The sequence below is a fragment of the Borostomias antarcticus genome, assembly GCF_949987555.1.
Source record: "Borostomias antarcticus genome assembly, chromosome: 12".
Taxonomy (NCBI): Eukaryota; Metazoa; Chordata; class Actinopteri; order Stomiiformes; family Stomiidae; genus Borostomias; species Borostomias antarcticus.
The window spans coordinates 9,782,299-9,801,772 of NC_140245.1; the positions used below are offsets into that span (position 1 = coordinate 9,782,299).

General features: G+C 42.5%; 1 protein-coding gene across 2 annotated transcripts in view; it reads right to left on the minus strand.

Moving 5' to 3' along the window:
* Nucleotides 1–19,271, minus strand: part of LOC311316518 (enhancer of polycomb homolog 1-like) — a 31,984-nt gene extending 12,713 nt beyond the window's left edge. Inside the window, exons 1-3 of one of the 2 annotated variants that reach the window (XM_084447384.1) lie at nucleotides 19,161–19,271; nucleotides 18,055–18,151; nucleotides 7,825–7,984 (exon numbers count right to left, since the gene is read on the minus strand). In XM_084447384.1, the coding sequence (XP_084303510.1) occupies nucleotides 7,825–7,924 (100 nt within the window). In that variant the 5' untranslated portion in view covers nucleotides 7,925–7,984; nucleotides 18,055–18,151; nucleotides 19,161–19,271. Of the gene's footprint in view, nucleotides 1–7,824; nucleotides 7,985–16,480; nucleotides 16,813–18,054; nucleotides 18,152–19,160 lie in introns of those variants that run through there. The other variant, XM_084447383.1, reaches the window with a different exon arrangement.
* Nucleotides 19,272–19,474: the final 203 nt, after the last annotated feature.

Genomic DNA, 19,474 nt, shown 5'->3' on the forward strand with positions numbered 1-19,474 from the left:
TGTGAGCGTGAGTCTTGAGCCAAACAATTGCCTCAATATCATGAGCATAGACTTGATGGTGATGCTCTGATAGACAATGTAACCCAGCCTGTTTACACCAGATCAGAGAACGTGCACGCACAGCGTGACGGACTAGCCTAATGATGTACACGCAAACGCACACAAGTTCACCCTCCGTGCCCTGCATGCATAGCTTCATCAACAATACCTACATCAAACTGTTCCCTACATCAAACTGTTCCCTGTCTTTACTCTCTCTCGCCCTCATCGCTCTTTCTGAAGAATTGATATTTTGTCTTAATTGCAAGATTTTAGACGGGACCAAAGAATGTTCTATCAACACATATGCCATTCTTCAGTCACTACCGAACTCCTACCACACTATCACGGTTCCCTATCTTGACAGCTATTTCTATGAAAAATGTATAAATAAATATGTTGTCGATTAAAATGCAATTGAATTAAATGTGTGATCGATTAAAATGCAATCGAATTAAATGTGTGAATGATTAAAATGCAATCAAATTATTCATTAAATTAATCATTCAATTAGTCATTAAATTAATCGTTAAACTGCACTTTTATAATTTGAGTGCGCTTTTATCATTAAAAGTGTGCTTTCATCATTAGTGTGCTTTTATCAGTAAACTGCACTTTTATCATTAGCGTGTACTTTTATCATTAGCGTGTGCTTTTATCATTAGATGTGCGTTTATCATAACAGTGTGCTTTCACTTTTGTCATTAGACTGTGCTTTTGCCCTTTCCCAACACACACCACTCTAACGATAAAGCCTTTATCATTAGACTGGCGTGTGTTGTATGTGTCAATCACCTGACCACGCCCACAGGCGTACATCCAGGCTATCCTTGTTGATTGGACATGTCTTTTGATGAAAAATGTCATGCGCATGACCGCAGTTTTCAAAAAATGGCGCAGGCAGCCTCTGATGTGCAGGGTTTTATTGTAAATAAACTTCGAGTCTGTTGAGATCTTACTATCAGCGGCCCAAGCGACGACGTCCTCCTTTTCAACCTGGAATGGCTAAAATGTTTTCTTGTTAATGCACAGGCTAGCGGAGTTCAAATAAATCCAAGGGTGGTCGAGCTAGTAGCTGATGCTACAAGCGAACTTCTAACGTTACAGCTAACTGAAGCCAGTTTTTCCCATTGACGTACATGCAGACAGACGTGGTTTAGTAGGGAGACCACGTTTAAACATTTCTCAGGAAACGTTGGAGTGGTTTGTCAATTGCGGCTATTCCGCCTTTGGAATAGCTGAGTGCCTTGGAGTACACCCCAATACCATCAGACAGTGGCGATTCTAGACCTGGGGGGGGCACAGAGATATGCCAGAGTGGCAATTCAGTTGTTTTTTTCTGTGAAGAAGCAAAACACACGTTCCCAAAGCACGTCATACCTACAAGCTATAGTGGCTTAAATATTTATTTATTTTTTACAAACTGTATATTTCCACCCACTACAGGAATCACAATAATTAAAACGGTTTTAATAAACTTCACTATAAGCGCCTACCATAATTTGTACTCACACTGGTTCCCCAGCCTCCTCAGCACACACATCACAGGAATGGTCCATATTTGTCATGTTTTGTGATTGAAATGTCAAAATCATGACACCAAACAAATGTAATCAAGTGTCCACTGTCCATAATGTATTCTTTTAACATGGTGCTTCCATATTTAGGCTACATTCAGAAAAAAAAATCATCATATCACATGTAATTCAACCAGTTTATAAACAACAATACTGCAGCAGCTGTCTTACACTAGACAGCAGTTAATTGAAAAAGGTCAAAGAGTGCCGAAATGCAGTTTTATTTACAAAACTTGCATTGCTCCCTGCCACTTCCTGTAGGTTCTAGGCTACATACAGTGATGTGCACAACCTGCATGTAAAGAGTCACCATTACCAGCACTGTTGTCAGTAACCTCCCCTTGTCTTCGGGACCACGGGAACCAGATTTTGCAGAACCTGGCGCTGCTGCAGAACAAGCCCGAATGACCCCATAAACCAATCTCCATCCAAAAGCAAATGTTAAAATGAAACTGTTCATTTTCTGAAATTAAACTAACCACAATCTCATTGACATGATCAAGGTAATTAAATATGTTTACCAATGAGAAGTCTGGAACTAGCAGGATTTTGCCTACCCATGTGTAAGGCTGGAGACTCCAGCTACACATCCAAGCTGGCTCTGGCTGTCATCCTTATCATCACTACAAACAGTGCTGGCTGCTCTGGAGCTGCTGTCTTACATTTGAATGCTCTGATTTATTTTCATACTGTAAATAGTTGCATGACACATCACTTTATAACACATTTCAGGGATGATAACTCATCTGGGATGAAAAAGGTGACAAAGAGCAAACCATACACAAATCAAACAAATTAGATTAAAAAACAGCCAATTCATCCCCTCCACCCACCTTTGAGTGTGAGTAGCAGCTGCATACCTACTACTATCAATCTGATGACAAAATGGAGTATCATACTCCGAGTTCAATTCTAGTCCCACTCCCATGACAGGACAGCAGATTACCTTAAATTTAGCCTAGCAATCAGAAAAACTTTCGGTTTTTGTAACATGTTTTTCATGAAGGCTAATGTGCATTTCAGCTAGCTAGCTAGCTATCATAACGCTAGCTAGCTGACTTTAGATTTACAAGCAAGTGGAGAGACGATGATGACACGAGCTAGCTTTCATTAAATCGTGTTACCTTTCTGAGGGGGAGTAAAAGAATGTGAGACAGCCAAGTTCAAATACCTTCTAGTAAAGTAAGCTAACTGCTTGCTCCTGCAGAGAGCAGTGTCCGTCAGCTTCTGTGGTGGACTAAACCATTTTGTACATTTTGTTAAGGGGTGTGTAGGAGGCTCAACTATTTAGGGGATTAAAGATCAGTCTCTCAGACTATATTTTCAATCAATGTTAATTTAGTTATTATGACACTGACTCATTCATTAGAAATGACACAAATACAGACAAAATCACAGGGGTGGCACCTGGGCCACCCCCTAGAATCCGTGTCTGGTCGCGGTCGCGAGACCAGACATGTCCAATCGACAGGGATAGCCTGGATGTACACCTGTGGGCGTAGTCAGTTGATTGACACATACAACACACGCCAGTCTAATGATAAAGGCTTTATCGTTAGAGTGGTGTGTGTTGGGAAAGGGCAAAAGCACAGTCTAATGACAAAAGTGCAAGCACACTGTAATGATAAACGCGCACTCTAATGATAAAAGCACACTCTAATGATAAAAGCACAAGCTAATGATAAAAGTGCAGTTTAATGATAAAAGCACACTCTAATGATAAAAGCACACTCTTAATGATAAAAGCGCACTCTAATGATAAAAGTGCAGTTTAACGATTAATTTAATGAATAATTTAATTATTAATTTAATTAATAATTGAATTTGATTGCATTTTAATGATTCACACATTTAATTCAATTGCATTTTAATGGACCACATATTTATTTATTAATTTTTGTTACTTCCACCCCTCATATATTTCAACCAGTCTCTTCGCGTTCCAACATTTTCCCATAACTTTTTACTTTCACAAATGACACGCCTGATGTTTCTGCTTCAGTCTCTCTCTGTGGGAAACAGTTAAGGCCTTCTTGAGGGGGGTCATAATCTCCTACACAGCCACAATAAGAAAAAGCTCTTTAGCAAGTCAACTACAGCTTGAACAGCGGATTATAAACCTGGATATAGTTTTTAAAACATCTTCCTCCACAGCGGTGTTTAAAAAAAACTAGAAGCGGCCCGATCTGCCCTAGACCAATTATTAACTGAAAAAGCAGAATAAGCAACATTTTTGGCAGGTATATATTTGATTCGGGCAACAAATCCGGCAGGGTCCTTGTTAGATTAGCCAGGGGCTTCATGCAATACCGTCGCTCACAGATAGCATTGGTGCGCAACGTTTTGAAACTAAAATGATTAGGCTAGTCAAATAATACAGGACTTCTATCAGGGACTATGCTCATGTGAGTGTCGAAATACTACTACTACTAGTAGTAAGAAAAAAGGTTTTTTGATGGGATAAATCTTCCTACATTATCTGAAGCACACAGAAATGATTGTGTAGACTAATTACAGAACAAGGCCGATATAATAAGGATAGTTTGGAGCAGGAAAAAGCAGATGGACGATTAATCGTCCAATAGCGGGGGGAAAATGAAACTGTCAAAAAAAAACATCTGGATCATCAAATTCAAGGCTAAAAACCAAAGAGTAATGAAAACTCAGAGGTCATGTTTCTTTCCTCAGGCGTTTCAGCCTCTTCTACCTGCACACACCTGCCCTCCGTCAGGTTTTAAAGAAAGATAAGGCTTCTGATAACGGTACAGCTTACAAAACAATACGCTTGCTTGGAGTTGACTGCAAATTACCATCAATTCTCCTTGCAAGAAGACTGGAGGAGGTGTCTTCCAATGTTCGAAGGCTCCTTCGTGTAATACAATGTTCACAAATACACACAAAAACTAACGAAAAAGTACAAAGAAAATAAATTAAAATGCGCTGGGGTGTAAACACTTCCTATAAGGACATGTTCCCTGTACAGAAACCCAGTAATGAGAACAGAGCAACCGTTAGGTGTTAGCCTGAGCATATTTCTGTGGCTGAATTTTCGTTGGTTTCAAGATTCATTTATTTGTCCCGAGGGAAATTTATATCTCGGACATACAGGCTGCTACATACAGTCCAACGGTGCCATTACAAGGACAAAACAAAACATTAGTGCATAGACATGTGCAAACAAAGTTTAAAGTGCATTAATACATTCATATATAATACAATCAACACTGCTTATGGTCAGAGTTTATGACACTAACTGATAATGGAATGAAGGAGTTTTTGTATCCTGTTGAGGGATTGTTTCTTGTTTTTAACTGGAACTCTAACGTCTGCCAGATGGGAGCAGTTCATATTCTGCATGCAGCACATGTGAGGGGTCAGCAGTGATTTTTCAGTGAACTCGTCTGATTACGGTTTTACCAAAAATCATTTGAAGTGTGGGATACTCTCTCACCGCCATCACTTTCATTGCAGTATGAACCAGTCGATTAATTTGTGATTTTAACTTAACTGATAGATTACCAAACCAGACAGCAATTCCATAACGCAAAATGCTCTCAATAACAGCATGATAGAATAACATCAATACTAGGGCTGAATCCCAAAATCTCTCTTTTATTTAATGAATGAATGAATAAATAAATGAAGGAATGAATAGTTCATTCATTCATTCAATGATTCATTCATTCATTTTTAAATCAGTATCGATACCGAGCCCTAGTATTGATGTGTTGCATAACTTGACAGTCATGTAATTAAGGTTACAGCTAAAAAAAACTGGTTTTAGTAACACTAACCGAATCGATATTGAATCGAATCGAATCGTGATAATCGATTCTGAACCTTGTGAATCGGAATCGAATCTTGAAATTTGAATCAATACCCAGCCCTAATCAATACCCTCTGTTCGGTCTCAAACGCCCTGAGTGTTCAACATTGCTTGTCATCCAGAGACGCGCTTCTCTTCTTCTCAGTGGTTCGTACAACACTGTGTTAGTAAAAATAAGATGGAATAGGCGCATTAAGTTGCAGTAAGTAAAATTGTGAGAGCAAGAGCCTGGAAAAGACAGGAATCTCAGCCATCGTCACGTGACTCCATCGCTCCCAGTCTTTGAAATAGCAATCATTGCTTTCGCATTTATCAAGTTTCCCAATGCATCAACATATAGGCTGGTGGCAATTATGACACAATTAGAATGTAATTTGCATTTAGACTGGTCTCAGTAACAATGACAGCATCTGCTTCAACCCTCAGGGGCCGATGTTTCATACAAGGTGAGATGAATTCAAATGAACTCAATTTCCTCACCCTGAATGACATTGCATTAGACTGATGACTGACAATGACAGCACCACAGACAGATAAGAACCAATGACATTTTAAAATGCTGTGCTTCCAGATAATAGCGTTTAGCCCAACTAATTTTAAGCAGCTATCACCTCAGGTAGTTTTGACACATGATGAATATGCGGTTGTACAGTCAAGCATAACAAAAGGAAACAGGAAATATTACCTAAGCAGTCCAGGCTGTGGGAATCGAATACACTGTCACTACCACGTAGTGTCCAACTACATGTCCAACGCAATCAACAGGCGAACTCCTCGAGCTAAGCCTACAAAGTGATCAACTAGACTAGTCTACATGTTAACCTCCTAAAGCAGTCAGTCTACACGAGGACCACGCCTCTCATGTCATGAAGCAAAGCCCTTGGCCTGTCTCTCACAAGCTAAGCTGATGTTCCGATGGGCATTTTGGCAGCCTTTTAGGACAGCATAGCCACATCTGGACCCTGATGTCAGCAGGCCTGAAGTTTTGTGTGACTATATCAACGCTCATGCCATAGAACCTACAGGTGCATCTCGGAAAATTAGAATATTCTAGTTCATTATATTAATTTATTAATTCAAAAAGTGAAACTTTCATGTGTTCCCATCCATTATACAAAGTGAAATATTTCAAGCCTTTTTTTGTTTTAATCTTTATGATTGTACAGTATGCATGGCCTGACGGTTGTGGATGACAAAACGGTGACATGGCTCCCGGAGGTGTGCCTGGATATAGCCCGGGTGACCCCTTACCCAGGCTCGGGGTGGTAAAAAAGGATAGCACCTCAGCCCCGAGCCTGCCATAAAATATTTAACTTCATGCGTAATTAATCTATAATATATTCAAGTTTCACTTTTTGAATTAAATTACGGAAAATAATTTCCACAATATTCTAATTTTCTGAGATGCACCTGCAGCCCTTTCATATTATGAAAGGAAGCATCTATGCAACCACGCATTGAAAGGAAGTATTGTGGCAGCCTTTTTTGGAACACCGAGCCCCATCTGAACAAGAGCAACCTCAAAACCACGACCTAGGCCCATCTAAAAGCCCAGCAAAGAGGACAATACGCTGGTTTACCAGAGACAGATGAAGCCACAGCGTAGTCTTAGAGTAAAGGACACATGGTAAATGTTCTGCACTTATATAGCGCTTTTATCCAAAGCGCTTTACAATGAAGGCCTCTCATTCCCCCATGCGCACACACATTCACACACCGATGGCGGCAGCTGCCATGCAAGGTGCTAGCCTGCTCACTGGGAGTAATTTGGGGTTCAGCGTCTTGCCCAAGGACACTTGGACATGTCATCATGAAAGGAGCCACCCCACTCCATCTGTCCTCCTCCTATACTATAGTACACGCAGGTCTAGACCCCTGCTAGAGGTTAGACCAGGGCGAGGCCCCGCCCACAAGCAACACAGACGGTGACCCCAGACACAAACAGCAGCTCTGACTTCAGCTGAGCAGACAGTCATGGCAGCTCATGTCCACTCCAGCTGGAACCCAAACCCGTCCACAAGCTACGCTGGGGCACGTGAGGATACAGCACTTCAGAACCTGGACCCATCCCACCCACAAGCTGAGCTGGCACTTTCCAGGACACATTAATTACGTTTCAAGTCCACCGCTGCTAGAATCTTAGTAACAGACTCATCTGCAACCTAGGCTGACATTCTCTCCATACAGTCTCCCCTCCATACGGATGTACTGGTCTGTTCAGGCCCTGGTCAGTTCAGACCCTGGTCAGTTCAGGCCCTGGTCAGTTCAGACCCTGGTCAGTTCAGACCCTGGTCAGTCAAGGCCCTGGTCAGTCAAGGCCCTGGTCAGTTCAGGCCCTGGTCAGTTAAGACCCTGGTCAGTTCAGGCGCGTAGGCTACTCACGCTGTATGTGAATGAGCTGCTTTGGCATCTTGAACTCCCCAGGGTAGAGGGACTCGTAGTAGGCGATGTTGCTCTCGGCCTCGGGGACGGGGATGACCATGCTGTCCCTCTTCTCCCCGTACACCTGCTGCGCTGAGATGGCCCGCTGGAGGTGGTGCTCCTGAGGGGGGGGGGGGGGGGGGGGGGGCACAGAAAGAGAGGGGGGCGAGTGACTACTCAGATGTCTACAATCTGTATGAACGGAAGCACAACTCTGCAACACGAGTAAATGACAAGACAGAAAACTGAGATTTAGAAGCGAGTAAGTCCAAGTCTGCGTGTCTGGTGTCCAATCACACCCCTCAATAGGGTAGGCCTTAGCCTTTGTGAGCCTTGACAGAGTTCAGGGTACCCAAGACTAGGGATGAGACGGTATGGATTTTTGCATTACAGTACGGTATCTTGTTACACGGTACGGTTTACGGTATTTCACGGTATAGGGCATTTCACCTCCCCAACACGCATAAAAAAAAAAGTGAGTATTTAAGTATTTTACTTTGAAGGAACTACAGTGCAACATGATGGAAAATACACTATTGTAATTAAGCTCAGTTTATTAATAGCAAGCTTATATTAAATAAAAAAATTAACTGTTGCAAGCAACTTGAAATGTGAAGTTTCAGCAGCGCATTATTGTGTAATACTGTAAACGTAATACCGTAAACACAGGGAATGTCACGGTTCTAATACCGTGGACATTTTATACCGCGGTTCACGGTTTTACGGTATACCGTCTCATCCCTACCCAAGACCATCCTGTTCCGAAAGCTTGTGTAATAAAACCACAAAAGAACAACTGTAGACAGACCAACAGGAGCAGATGTGCAAAGCCTGGAGTTAGGAGCGATGGACTGCTCATCACATGGAATACATGCTATTAAATAAGCTCCATAATGCGTATCTATGAAAAGGCGAGGCAGAACTTGCATTCCATTTTCTGCACAAACAACAATCAACAGTGGTCTGTTGAAAGAGTCTAGGTCGGTTTGAGACTGGCATCTGGTAGTTAGCTTAGTCTAGTGCACGCACCCTCCGGCCCAACTATCAAACTAGATAATGACATACGAGTCATTCGTGATTCACGATGACTCCAAACATTCACTTTGGAACGAGCAAGTGGCGAATCACAAAGCGGGTTACAGCTTGGAAAGTCCTAGGAGGCTGTAAGGACCGGGCCTGCCTGTGTGTGTGTGTACATCCACCAACAATGTGATCTGAGCCAACCTTGCCGGTGGAGGAATGTGCTGGAAGGCTGGCTGGCTGACCCACACAGCCGGCTGCTTGTCTGAATGGCCCAGGCTAGTAGTAAAAAGGTCTTTGGCTCAGACACGGGCACGCTGCCATTGGCAGCTTGTCAACAACCCAGCGTGGTGGTCACACACACACACTAGTACATTGTGTGTGTGTGTGTGAGGTTTTCCCGCGGTCGGGGACCTGCAGATGTTTGCTCTGCGGTCAGACTCGACACCAGACACCCCGCTGACGTACCGAGTGTTTCCCCTGACCGCGGTCATTCCCCAAGGCACACACTGAGGCCAGGGCACGCCGAGGCCGGCGGAGCGATGGCAAATTAGCAGGAAAAACATGTCACTCTTCTGAAAGGAAATCATGTCTGGACAAATAACACAACCGGTAAATCACACAAACTGTGACTGTATGGAAAAGCACCAATACCATCTATGGGCAGAGTTTCTATATTTGTGGGCCAGCCTAGTGGATTTATGTTTGCACCAGAAACAACACACTACAAAATGTCACGATCACTGGATATCTACAGAGTTCCTACACCACCTCTAGCTCCCTACGCTGTATAAAGTCTTTGCTTTCCTCTTTTAGCAGAGAGGGGAGTGTTGTTGGAGTGAGTCAAGCCCAGAAAGAGCTTCCCACACTGGGTCCTCCTGTGTCTGGGAACTATGGCCCTGTCTTAATACTCTAAAAGATGCTTCCTCCCTCCCCTCAGGTGAGAGGACATGATGAAATCTCTACTTGAAGACCTGTTCCTTTACAGTTGACCCCGTTCTAGTCTTGGTTTTTCGAAAGAGGGGAGGAAGGAAGGGTACATCCAACAAGGCCCAAATCACCCTTCCAGCCCCTGGAGTAAACCGTGATTCCAGGCTGGCCGACGCCAACAAGTCATGTGAAACAACTTCTAAAGAACTGAAACAACTTCTAAAGAACCGGGAAAGATTGAACAGATGTCCTAGTGGGTGGGACTCCAGAGGGCAATGTACAGTGTACTTTTCTCTGTAGCCTGAGTGATTAGTTTGGATTTAAGATATTTAACAAGCACCATCATTCCAAGCTGTTACTAGCTGTTCCAACTCATTTACTGCAATGCTCAAAGGCATAGGCCTACGTCCGCAACAATCCATGCACAAGCAACCAGGCTAATTCTATTAAGATTTAACTCTCCCTGACCCTGCCCCATGTTTGCTTGAATAACCCTGGGAGATTGTTTGTTGCGGGTCTCTCTCAATCGTCCGTTTGGGGTAGAGTGCAGGCTATGAGCAAGCCAATGTCCTCTGTTCCTTCTGCATGTACGCAGTGAGAACAATCATGAAGCCGCAGCCTCGGGGCAGAAACACACTGCAGTCGCTGCCAAACTTAATCAAACACTCCATTTGTTTACTTCCCTGGCGATGCCAAGGTGCTCGGGGGTAATAAATAGAGTTGCAATGCAGAGCAAAGCTGAACTAGAATACAGAGCATATGTCACACACATTCGCTCTACCTCTAGACCATAAACACACACATTCACTCTTCTATAGACCATTACACACACGCACACACCCTCCTCCAGACTACAACAGTCCTGAAATAGCCTTTTAAATGACCATATCGATCACTGTCAGGTCTGCGCTGGCAGTCTGGGCCTGCTGTCTGTCAGCTACTGTCCCAGACACTGTAAATGCCACTTAGCGTGATGGACACCCATGGGGGACAGGGTAGCACAGCAGCCTCTCTCTCTCTCTACTCTGTCTAGGAGTCTCTCCCCCTCTCTACTCTGTCTCAGCACACAGTCAGATGGAATAGCACCGCTGGCCTATGCTCAACTCCATAACAATTCCATTAATTAGAAACAGTATTTTCAAACAGTATCTTTGATTTTAGCTTTAGCCTAGTTGTAGCCTACTAGAAAGGCAATTGAAGGCCAACTGAATTGAGTTCACTTCCTGAATTGATAGGAAGTGCAATAGTACAACCACTGCCTTTGGTTACACTCTCTCTCAGGAAGGGAGTGAGTCTGTTTGGCCTAGTTCAAATAGGGACATTGCCACAGACAGGCCTAAATCTTTCCATTCATTTCATAGCCCTGTAGACAGATTTGTATTTAGCCAAGAGGTCTTGCACCTACAAGGAATTTGCCCCGGTCTGTTTGTACATAATACAATAATAAACAGTGCCGGAGTGTTTCAGAGAGCGGGTTTAATGAAAACTGACTGTCAACACTGACATTCTGTTCAATCTCAGGGTTAACAACCTCATTTCACTAAACCCGCTTTCTGGAATACCCCCCAAGGCAGTGCAAAAGACAATAACAAAGTGATACAATATACAATATAATCTACCAACATTTACAAAATAGTTAATAACCAATAAGGACGAAAATAACAAACATGATTAAGTGGCGACACAGTACACAACACACACATCAACGGCGACCAATGAATGGAACAACAACACTTGAACAAAATTCCTATACAATAGACTATAACAACTGACCCTGTACAGCTGTATACTCGAATGCTATTAAATAGCACCACCTATATCACAGACACAGTCACCCATAATTGTATGGGATAAGCAGATGAGGATTAAATTGATAAGACTGCCAGACTACAGATGGTAATTGTCAGTTTGGGAACCTTTAAGGTGAAGCTGCGTACCTAGGACTGGAATGAGGAACTGATTAGTGCTGATAAGATACTTTAAGGACAAGCAATGACAAGAATTCCAATGTACCTGTACCCACACTGGGTTATATCTGCCAATAATAAACTTTCTATTCTTCTCTGTTTGACCCAATACAATAACAAGGTCATATAATACAATATACAGAAACAGACATCAGACTCGTCACACGTGGCCTGCTGCTACATGGGAGCAACTATTGGATTTTAGCCTCACTTGGCTCGCAGTGTAGCTGTACTTCCTGATAGAATCCTAATTTAATTTTTTTTTAAGATATGTTTTAAGGCATTTCTGCTTTATTAGGGATAGGACAGTGTAGGTGACAGACAGGAATGGTGGGAGAGAGAGAGAGAGAGAGGGGAAGACATGCAGCAAAGGGCGTGGGCCGGATTCGACCCCACACAGCTGCAGAAAGGACTAGCCTTTACATGGTAAGCGCCCCAGCCCATTGAGCTACCGGGGCGCCCCCTGAATCCTTATTTTTTAAGCAGTACAGCCGAAACGTGTGTCTGTGTGTGTCCATTTGTAGGAAGAGATTTAGACTAACCAGGAGTCCCCAATACGGGTGCACACCAGCACTAGAGGGCATGAAGTATAACGATGAAACGGATTATTCTCTGGCTGCGTTCTTTCTGCGCATGCTCTCTGTCAAAGAGGACGCAGGTCTATGGTGGGTAAACTGCTTCCAGGCAGAACTGGACCACAGCGGAGCATTTGTTTTCAATCCAAAACGCAGAACTGAATATTATTGGATGCCTAGATGGCAGGAAAGTAAGGAATGGCGACCAATTTAAACAAGTCCACAAAACGTGCAGTATGTTATCAAGCTTTTGCTTGATTAAGAGCACCGCAATAGCAAACAGACGATAGATATCCATTAGCAAAGTTTTGATTTGAGTTTTGTAAGCATAGAAACTCACTCCTGCCTGCGTGCGCATAGGGATGAAACGGTTATCGGTTTCACGATAAATCATGGTGAAAATTTCCCAACGACTAGTATTACCGTTTCTAAATAAATTATTAAAACTGTGTTCGATTGCCGTGCTTTGAATAACCACGGTAAATAGGCTACCATAGACATACAGTCCGATGTCATTCCCTGTTTCGACTTCAGACGAAATTATACGCTTATGCACCCACATCCAAAAATGCCAAATACCTCACTGCTGCCCTTCCATATTACATAGCAAAGGACATGATGCCCTTTCAACCATTGAGAGGCCTGGCTTTCCCCATGTTATTTGTGTTTTTTAAAATAAAAGTTGTTGAAATGATTGCAGACTGTCTATCAGTTTATTGAACATTTTCAGCATATAAACAAATAAAAATAAAAAAGTTAAAAAAATACTGTGATAATACCGATAACCGCTGTAATTTTGGTGGTATAATCGTGGTATGAAATGTTCATACCGTTACATCCCTACGTGTGCATGTCAAACAGCTTTTCCAATTACATGCGTTGGCACATTTAAACACCACAATGCAATTAGATCACACCCCATGTAACCAGTTGCCCCAAAATCGTAAAAAATAAGTGAATACATTGAATAAATATTTGGGTGCTGAATAAAACTTGTCACCGCTCCTACAGTTTGTAAGCTACACAGACTACATATATATATATATATATATTTATACGCCTCCCATTTGATCCAATGCATTGTAGGCCTATCAGTGTGTTTTTTTTAATTTTTAAAACAACTGAACATTCCATCCAATGCATCTGTTGCTTGGCAAACCTTTTGTTAGAGGAACTATTTTGCTCGGCGGAATTGAGGGAATGATGCTTCGTTTTGAATAAATGTTAATATTTTATATCGCTGTGTTTATTTTACACTAATAGCTGTAGTAACCGTTGTATAAAAGCAATAAACCACGAGAGGCCGTGTGTTAGTGAGTTTATAATCACTTCGCGTCGCGCCTAATAACGCCCCCTAGCTGTAATAAAATCACTATAACACACGGCCTCTCGTGGTTTATTGCTTAAAGGTATCCAACGAAATGTGAATCAAAACAATCCGTTCTTTATTTTCGAAATTCCTCAATTATATGGTTCCTAGTAGTCTAATAAACATGTTGAATCACTTGAATGTATTTCCTACCTTGTAATTTCTTCGCAAAATGATATTTAGCTAATGTTTTGAAAACAACCAAGATGTGTGAAACGTCACTATTATGTGCTTCACGTATTGACACAATGACGTAGTACGCGATTTTCGGGGACCACCTTATCAAATCTGCTCTAGAGCGCATACTAGTCGTCAAAAACTACATTGGATACCTTTAATTATAAAGCTGAATTGGAAGTGGTTTTCAAGAGTTTATGGATGTAGCCAGAATGTGAAAATGAAACCTACTTGTCAGAACACAAAATCTTAACTTGGGCAAACTGACAGTCACAAGCCATGATAAAATACACACATGATTAAATCATGAACAAATACTCAGCTAGCAAGTTAAACAATCTAGCAAGTACAGTAAAAGTACAAGTAGCAGGAGAAAAGTTGGACAACATGGGAATATGACTGTCTGGCGCATTGCTCAGCTTGTCACCTATGTGTTATACATGTTCACTGCTCATTTACATTTTTGACTACAAGAGACATTCATTGAGGATCATGTCTTATTCATAAATCCAACAACTCAAATCTGCACCGCTTATTTCACCCCCTGGGTGTGATTTTTGTATCATCCTTGGACTTCAGACAGGTGACATGCCGTGCTGAACATTCGGATTCCAGAGGTCACAATAAGACCGGTCGGGTTTGCTGCCAGCCGTGTGTACAAGAACACGTCTGGCGCAAGCACAAAAACAACAGATCCCTCTGGATTCCCACCGAGCTCCACACACACATTGACCTGGCTATCACCCAGTGTAAACAAACAGTGTCTGGACCAATACAAACACTCTCCACGTGTGGAAGGAGCTCACATTCTCCAGCTGACCTGGAGGCCTGCTAGGCTCACAAATCAAAACATCCCGTAGCTTAAAATCGACAGGCGCAATACAAGGCTACACTAGCCCAGATATAACATTGAAACAAGAAACCAAGTCTGCTAATGCTTAGATATATAGCCCAGCTGTAAATGTGGATACTGTCATACTGCTTGGAGTTCACAGCTGTAATGCATTCTAACAAAAATGTCCTATTATTCAACATGTAGGAGGTCTCAAAAGATCACATCATTCTCCTGACCACTGAATAGGCCCACTCGATGCGTAGGTTGACTGGGGTAGAGCTGTAGATCATAGGCCAGGGCACATGAAACAGCCTGACGTACCCTAAACAGTACCAAAACAACAAACCAATACATTGAGCCTCAATCATATTTGGTTGCATAATAAGCTAATCAAATCAGTCAGCTAGACACAAACAACCAAGTCCATTGTTAGTGCTCCTCTGCTTTGAGTTTTACTTCCTCAGCATGGCAGGAGTCTATTCCTCATCTTACTTGCCCCATTTCTCCCAATTACTGAGGGGCCTATATTATGCAATGCCGCACTTCAGCTGAATTGACATTTCAAATGAATAGACACAAGACTTTCGGTGTGACTCAGTAGTCACACCCACCCCGGCTACCATGCTCTCCTTCTCTGTGCCACCGGTGCCAGCTGACAAGAGCCCCTGGTAGTGTGGGCAGAGAACTCCACCATGGCTCATAGTCGGAGATAAGTGTTTGAAATGGGACCCCTGATGGAATGCGTGGTCCTATTTCACACTTAACCAAAATAGATCAATGAATCGCAGTCAGTAGCCAAAACGCCAACATGTTTGGAGTAAAGAGTCGAGAGAGCGTCTCGCCGACTACTCTCTAGCTATAGCTAGAAATTCTTGTAGATACTAGAGACCTACAAATACGGCTTGCCAAGAGGACAAATTCATAAGGCTTTAATGACACTTTCAAAGAGATTTGACAATTGGCAGGAACGCTGCATATCATGCAGCAATCACAAACACCTGTCAAAAAGTAATAGGACTAGGCCAAGTGACAGATGAAAACTAGCAAACACAGCAACCTGTCAGTGTGACATGTCAAAACATGACCATGCTATGAGGCCAAACAATGACATATTGCGTGCCAGAATGTTGTGTAATGTTCATTTAGCTTAATAAAAAAGCAACCACGTGCCAAAAGATATGCCTACATTGCAACATTTCCATAGCATGAGCTGGGTTTCCTTCATTAGCCAGGCTTGAATAACTATTCAGCAGCATATTCTCATCACTGCACGGGGTGTACCCCTGCAGTCTTAAGTCAGATTGTTTCTATGCAGGACCCAAGTGGTGTTCATATTTGACGGATTGATCAGGCATTCAGGGCAGATGTAATTTAAGATCACTAGCTCCCCCTTGCACTGGGCTACTGCAATTACGCCAGCACAAGGCCCATCCCAAAGAAGTCAACAAAATGTCGGAATCACTGTAATCACGTGACCCCTTTGTGCACAGAAATCCATCTACAGCCAAAACAACCAGCTACAACCGGAATATTATATCAAACATTGAGACAATTAATCTTTACTTTTCCAAAATATACAACAATGTACTGTTGGCATGTCATTTACACCCCCAAATCGTCGTGGTTCTTGATGAAAATTGGCGGCCATTTTGTGCAAACTTGCGCAGAAAAGAGAGGGACACCTCTTATAATTTAAAAAATAGTAAATTGTTTATTTGCAAATTTTCGAACTATTAAAGCATACCGATTCCTCTTCTTTCTCCATCCCCGTCGGCATCTGCGGAACTGCCCGGTTAATAGATGCATATTCGTGTAGGTCGGGTAAATCCTCACAACGGAAGACGGGTAGTGGCTTGGAAGCGTCCAGCGCCCGTGCCCGAAACGACAATTTACTCATTTTTTACAGTTCGAGATGCAATAAAAATCTATCCGATCTCCTAATATTCACAACGGTCTCGAGTTGAGCTTTCATGGATGATTCTGTGCGGTTGTTCTGAAATCTAAGGTTCGACTGGTTGAAGCTATATTTAGAGCGTCGCGAACGGAGCCGGGAAGGCCCGGATCTTGGTCGCTCTCTTTCGGACTATTTTTTCCGATGCTCCGCTCCCTATCGGTGGTTCAGTACGCCATGGCCAACATGGCGGACATTAAAAACTCTTTAACGCCCCGTTCGCTCGTAGCAGCCCAACCCCCGTTCGTAGAACAGCCATTCCCACAAGGTCCCGAGCGCTTGCGCGTTCGCGGTGGTGGGGGAAGGGGGCGTCCATCACATTAATGGCAAGCCCCCCCCCCCTCCCCGGCACAAATAAATACAATTAGAAGGATAGCAAATTAAAATTAACTGCCCATAAGTTTAAATGTATATTCATATAATGCAGATAATTTAAATGGTCTGTATTTTAGAATATAAAGTTTATTTGCCATGTATAACAACTACAGGTACAGATACATTGGAATTCTTGTAATCACTTGCCCTTACAGTATCTTATCAGTGCTAATCAGTTCCTCTGTTAGTATCATCTTCATCTACTTATCCCATCCGGTCATGGATGACTATGTCTGTTTCCATGATGCAGGCAGAGCAATTAAATACCGTTCAAGTATACAGTTGTGCAAAGTGATCAATTTATTGTTCGAGTGTTGTGAAGGTGCTCAAAGTGTCAAGTGATCAGTTGTTGTGGGGGTGGGGGTCCAGGCAGAGGGGTGTCTGACCAGGGGGTGTCTTCAGTGTACTAGTACTTTAAGCTATGAATGCATACAATAACTCACAATTCTCACAATTCACTCAATCTAAAAGTTAATGCCGCTTAAATCAGATGTGAATCAACTGTGCCACCAATCAGTAACTATATGTGCCACACCATGCCGGTAACATGCCCTCTTTATCCTGCTTAGTTTAGTATATGTGATTGAATGTGTCCCTCTTGTGCCTTAAAAGCCATTATCAGTATCTAAGTAGAGGAGATTGTGCAGAGTGATAACTATGAAACCTATACACAGCATATTGACTACGTCACCAGCAGTCAGTACACACAACCCTTAACTAGAAATAGTTTACTTTTTGTAATAGGAATCATTAAAAGTCTCCACAATAATTAATGGCAGGAGTTTTGAACTTTCCTACTGAACATAATTTGATCCGGCTGCAGATTCATTCTCATACTTCAATGTTTGATATTGTCGCCATCTTCTGGTACAATGGCTCCAAGAACTTTTGAGTCCATCAGTTCTACTGTAGCCTAAAACAAGTTAAGTGAATATAGCTATGAATGTACCATTGATTTAAACTGCACAGGGCTCATCATTCGAGTGGCTTACCTAGTGAGAACAGCCATCAGATCTATCCTGGGTCCATCAAGATGAGGGACTGGGGGTTCCATTCCTCGTCATCCATCATACAACACCACACAATGATCTGGGTAGAAATATGACGGGGAGATAATCAGAGAGACATCAACTCTCGATACCATTGCTTCATTTTGCCTTGGAGTTTAAATAAATTACTATTTGGGGTGGATATGTAGCAGTTTCGGACGAGGGACAGGGAAAGGGGGTGAGAAAGCCATCAGAAGAACAGCCACAGTATACGCCCGAGTATGGTTGGTGAGGTTCAGGTTGGCATTCAGGTAGCTACTGCCAACACAAGCAGTTCCTGTACAGACCGTACACTGGGAGGCAGCATTGAGCTAGCTAGCAAAGCCAAGTAGCCTACAGTTTAGGATATTTGGCCAGGATTTGAATCAAATAACTGAAAACCAAATAGCTGATAATCTCCCCGATACCCGGATCACTAGGCTGGGTTAAGGCTACACTTCTTTTTTTTTTTCTTTTTCAACATGAAAAAATGAGGGCTGCTTTAAACGACAAAAAACGCCCATGTCTAGCAAAAGACTGAAAAGAATGAGACAGCTGGAAAGCTAACGAGCTAACTAGACTGCTTTACATGAGCGAGTGACCTTAAAAATGGACTGGCTAAAATTTTAAAAACTGTCAAAGCTGGCGAGCACATTTACTTGGCTGGGTGGTCGTGTCGTGTGGTGTTTGTCAGTGAGCTTGCTAGCTAGCCAGTAAGTCTGGAGCAAATAGCCAACTGGCCTAGCTAGCTAACGTTAGCTAGCACTAGTTAAATAGTGTATCTGGCTAGCTACCAAAGTCAGTCATATTTCACAGGCTCTGTGTTCGCTTAACACGAACATATTATCAACGTTTGTTAGGGAAAACATACTGGATATATATTGGATGGCCGATATTATTATTATTATACTAGCTAGTAAGCTAGCCTAGCTAGCTAACATTTCTGCTGATCATAAGTGAAAACCCAAAGGACATTCGGAGCAAGGAAAACGTAGCTAGACAGACTGTCCCCTTCTGACAGTTGATGTTTTGCAAACAAACGCCATACATACGACTTTGTCATGACATACCATCTGCTGTAGCGGATATCCAATTATGCTCGTCTTCGTCTACATAATCCAACGTTATTTTCATGTCGACACGACTGCTAGAAACCAGCTGTCTGTGAGAAGTGTTTCAGCAAGCTAGCTAGCTAGCCAGCCCTGGGGCAACTTTGTCATGGAAGACGATACGTGATTGGACGACGGCTGTCACCAATCACCTGTAGAGAGCCGGAGCTCATCCTCCAAACAGAAAAAGTTGTAAAGTGATTATTTAATGTCCCGCGACAACGTTGACTGTTCCAAATAGTACAGTAATAATACAGTAGGCTACATATTGTTGT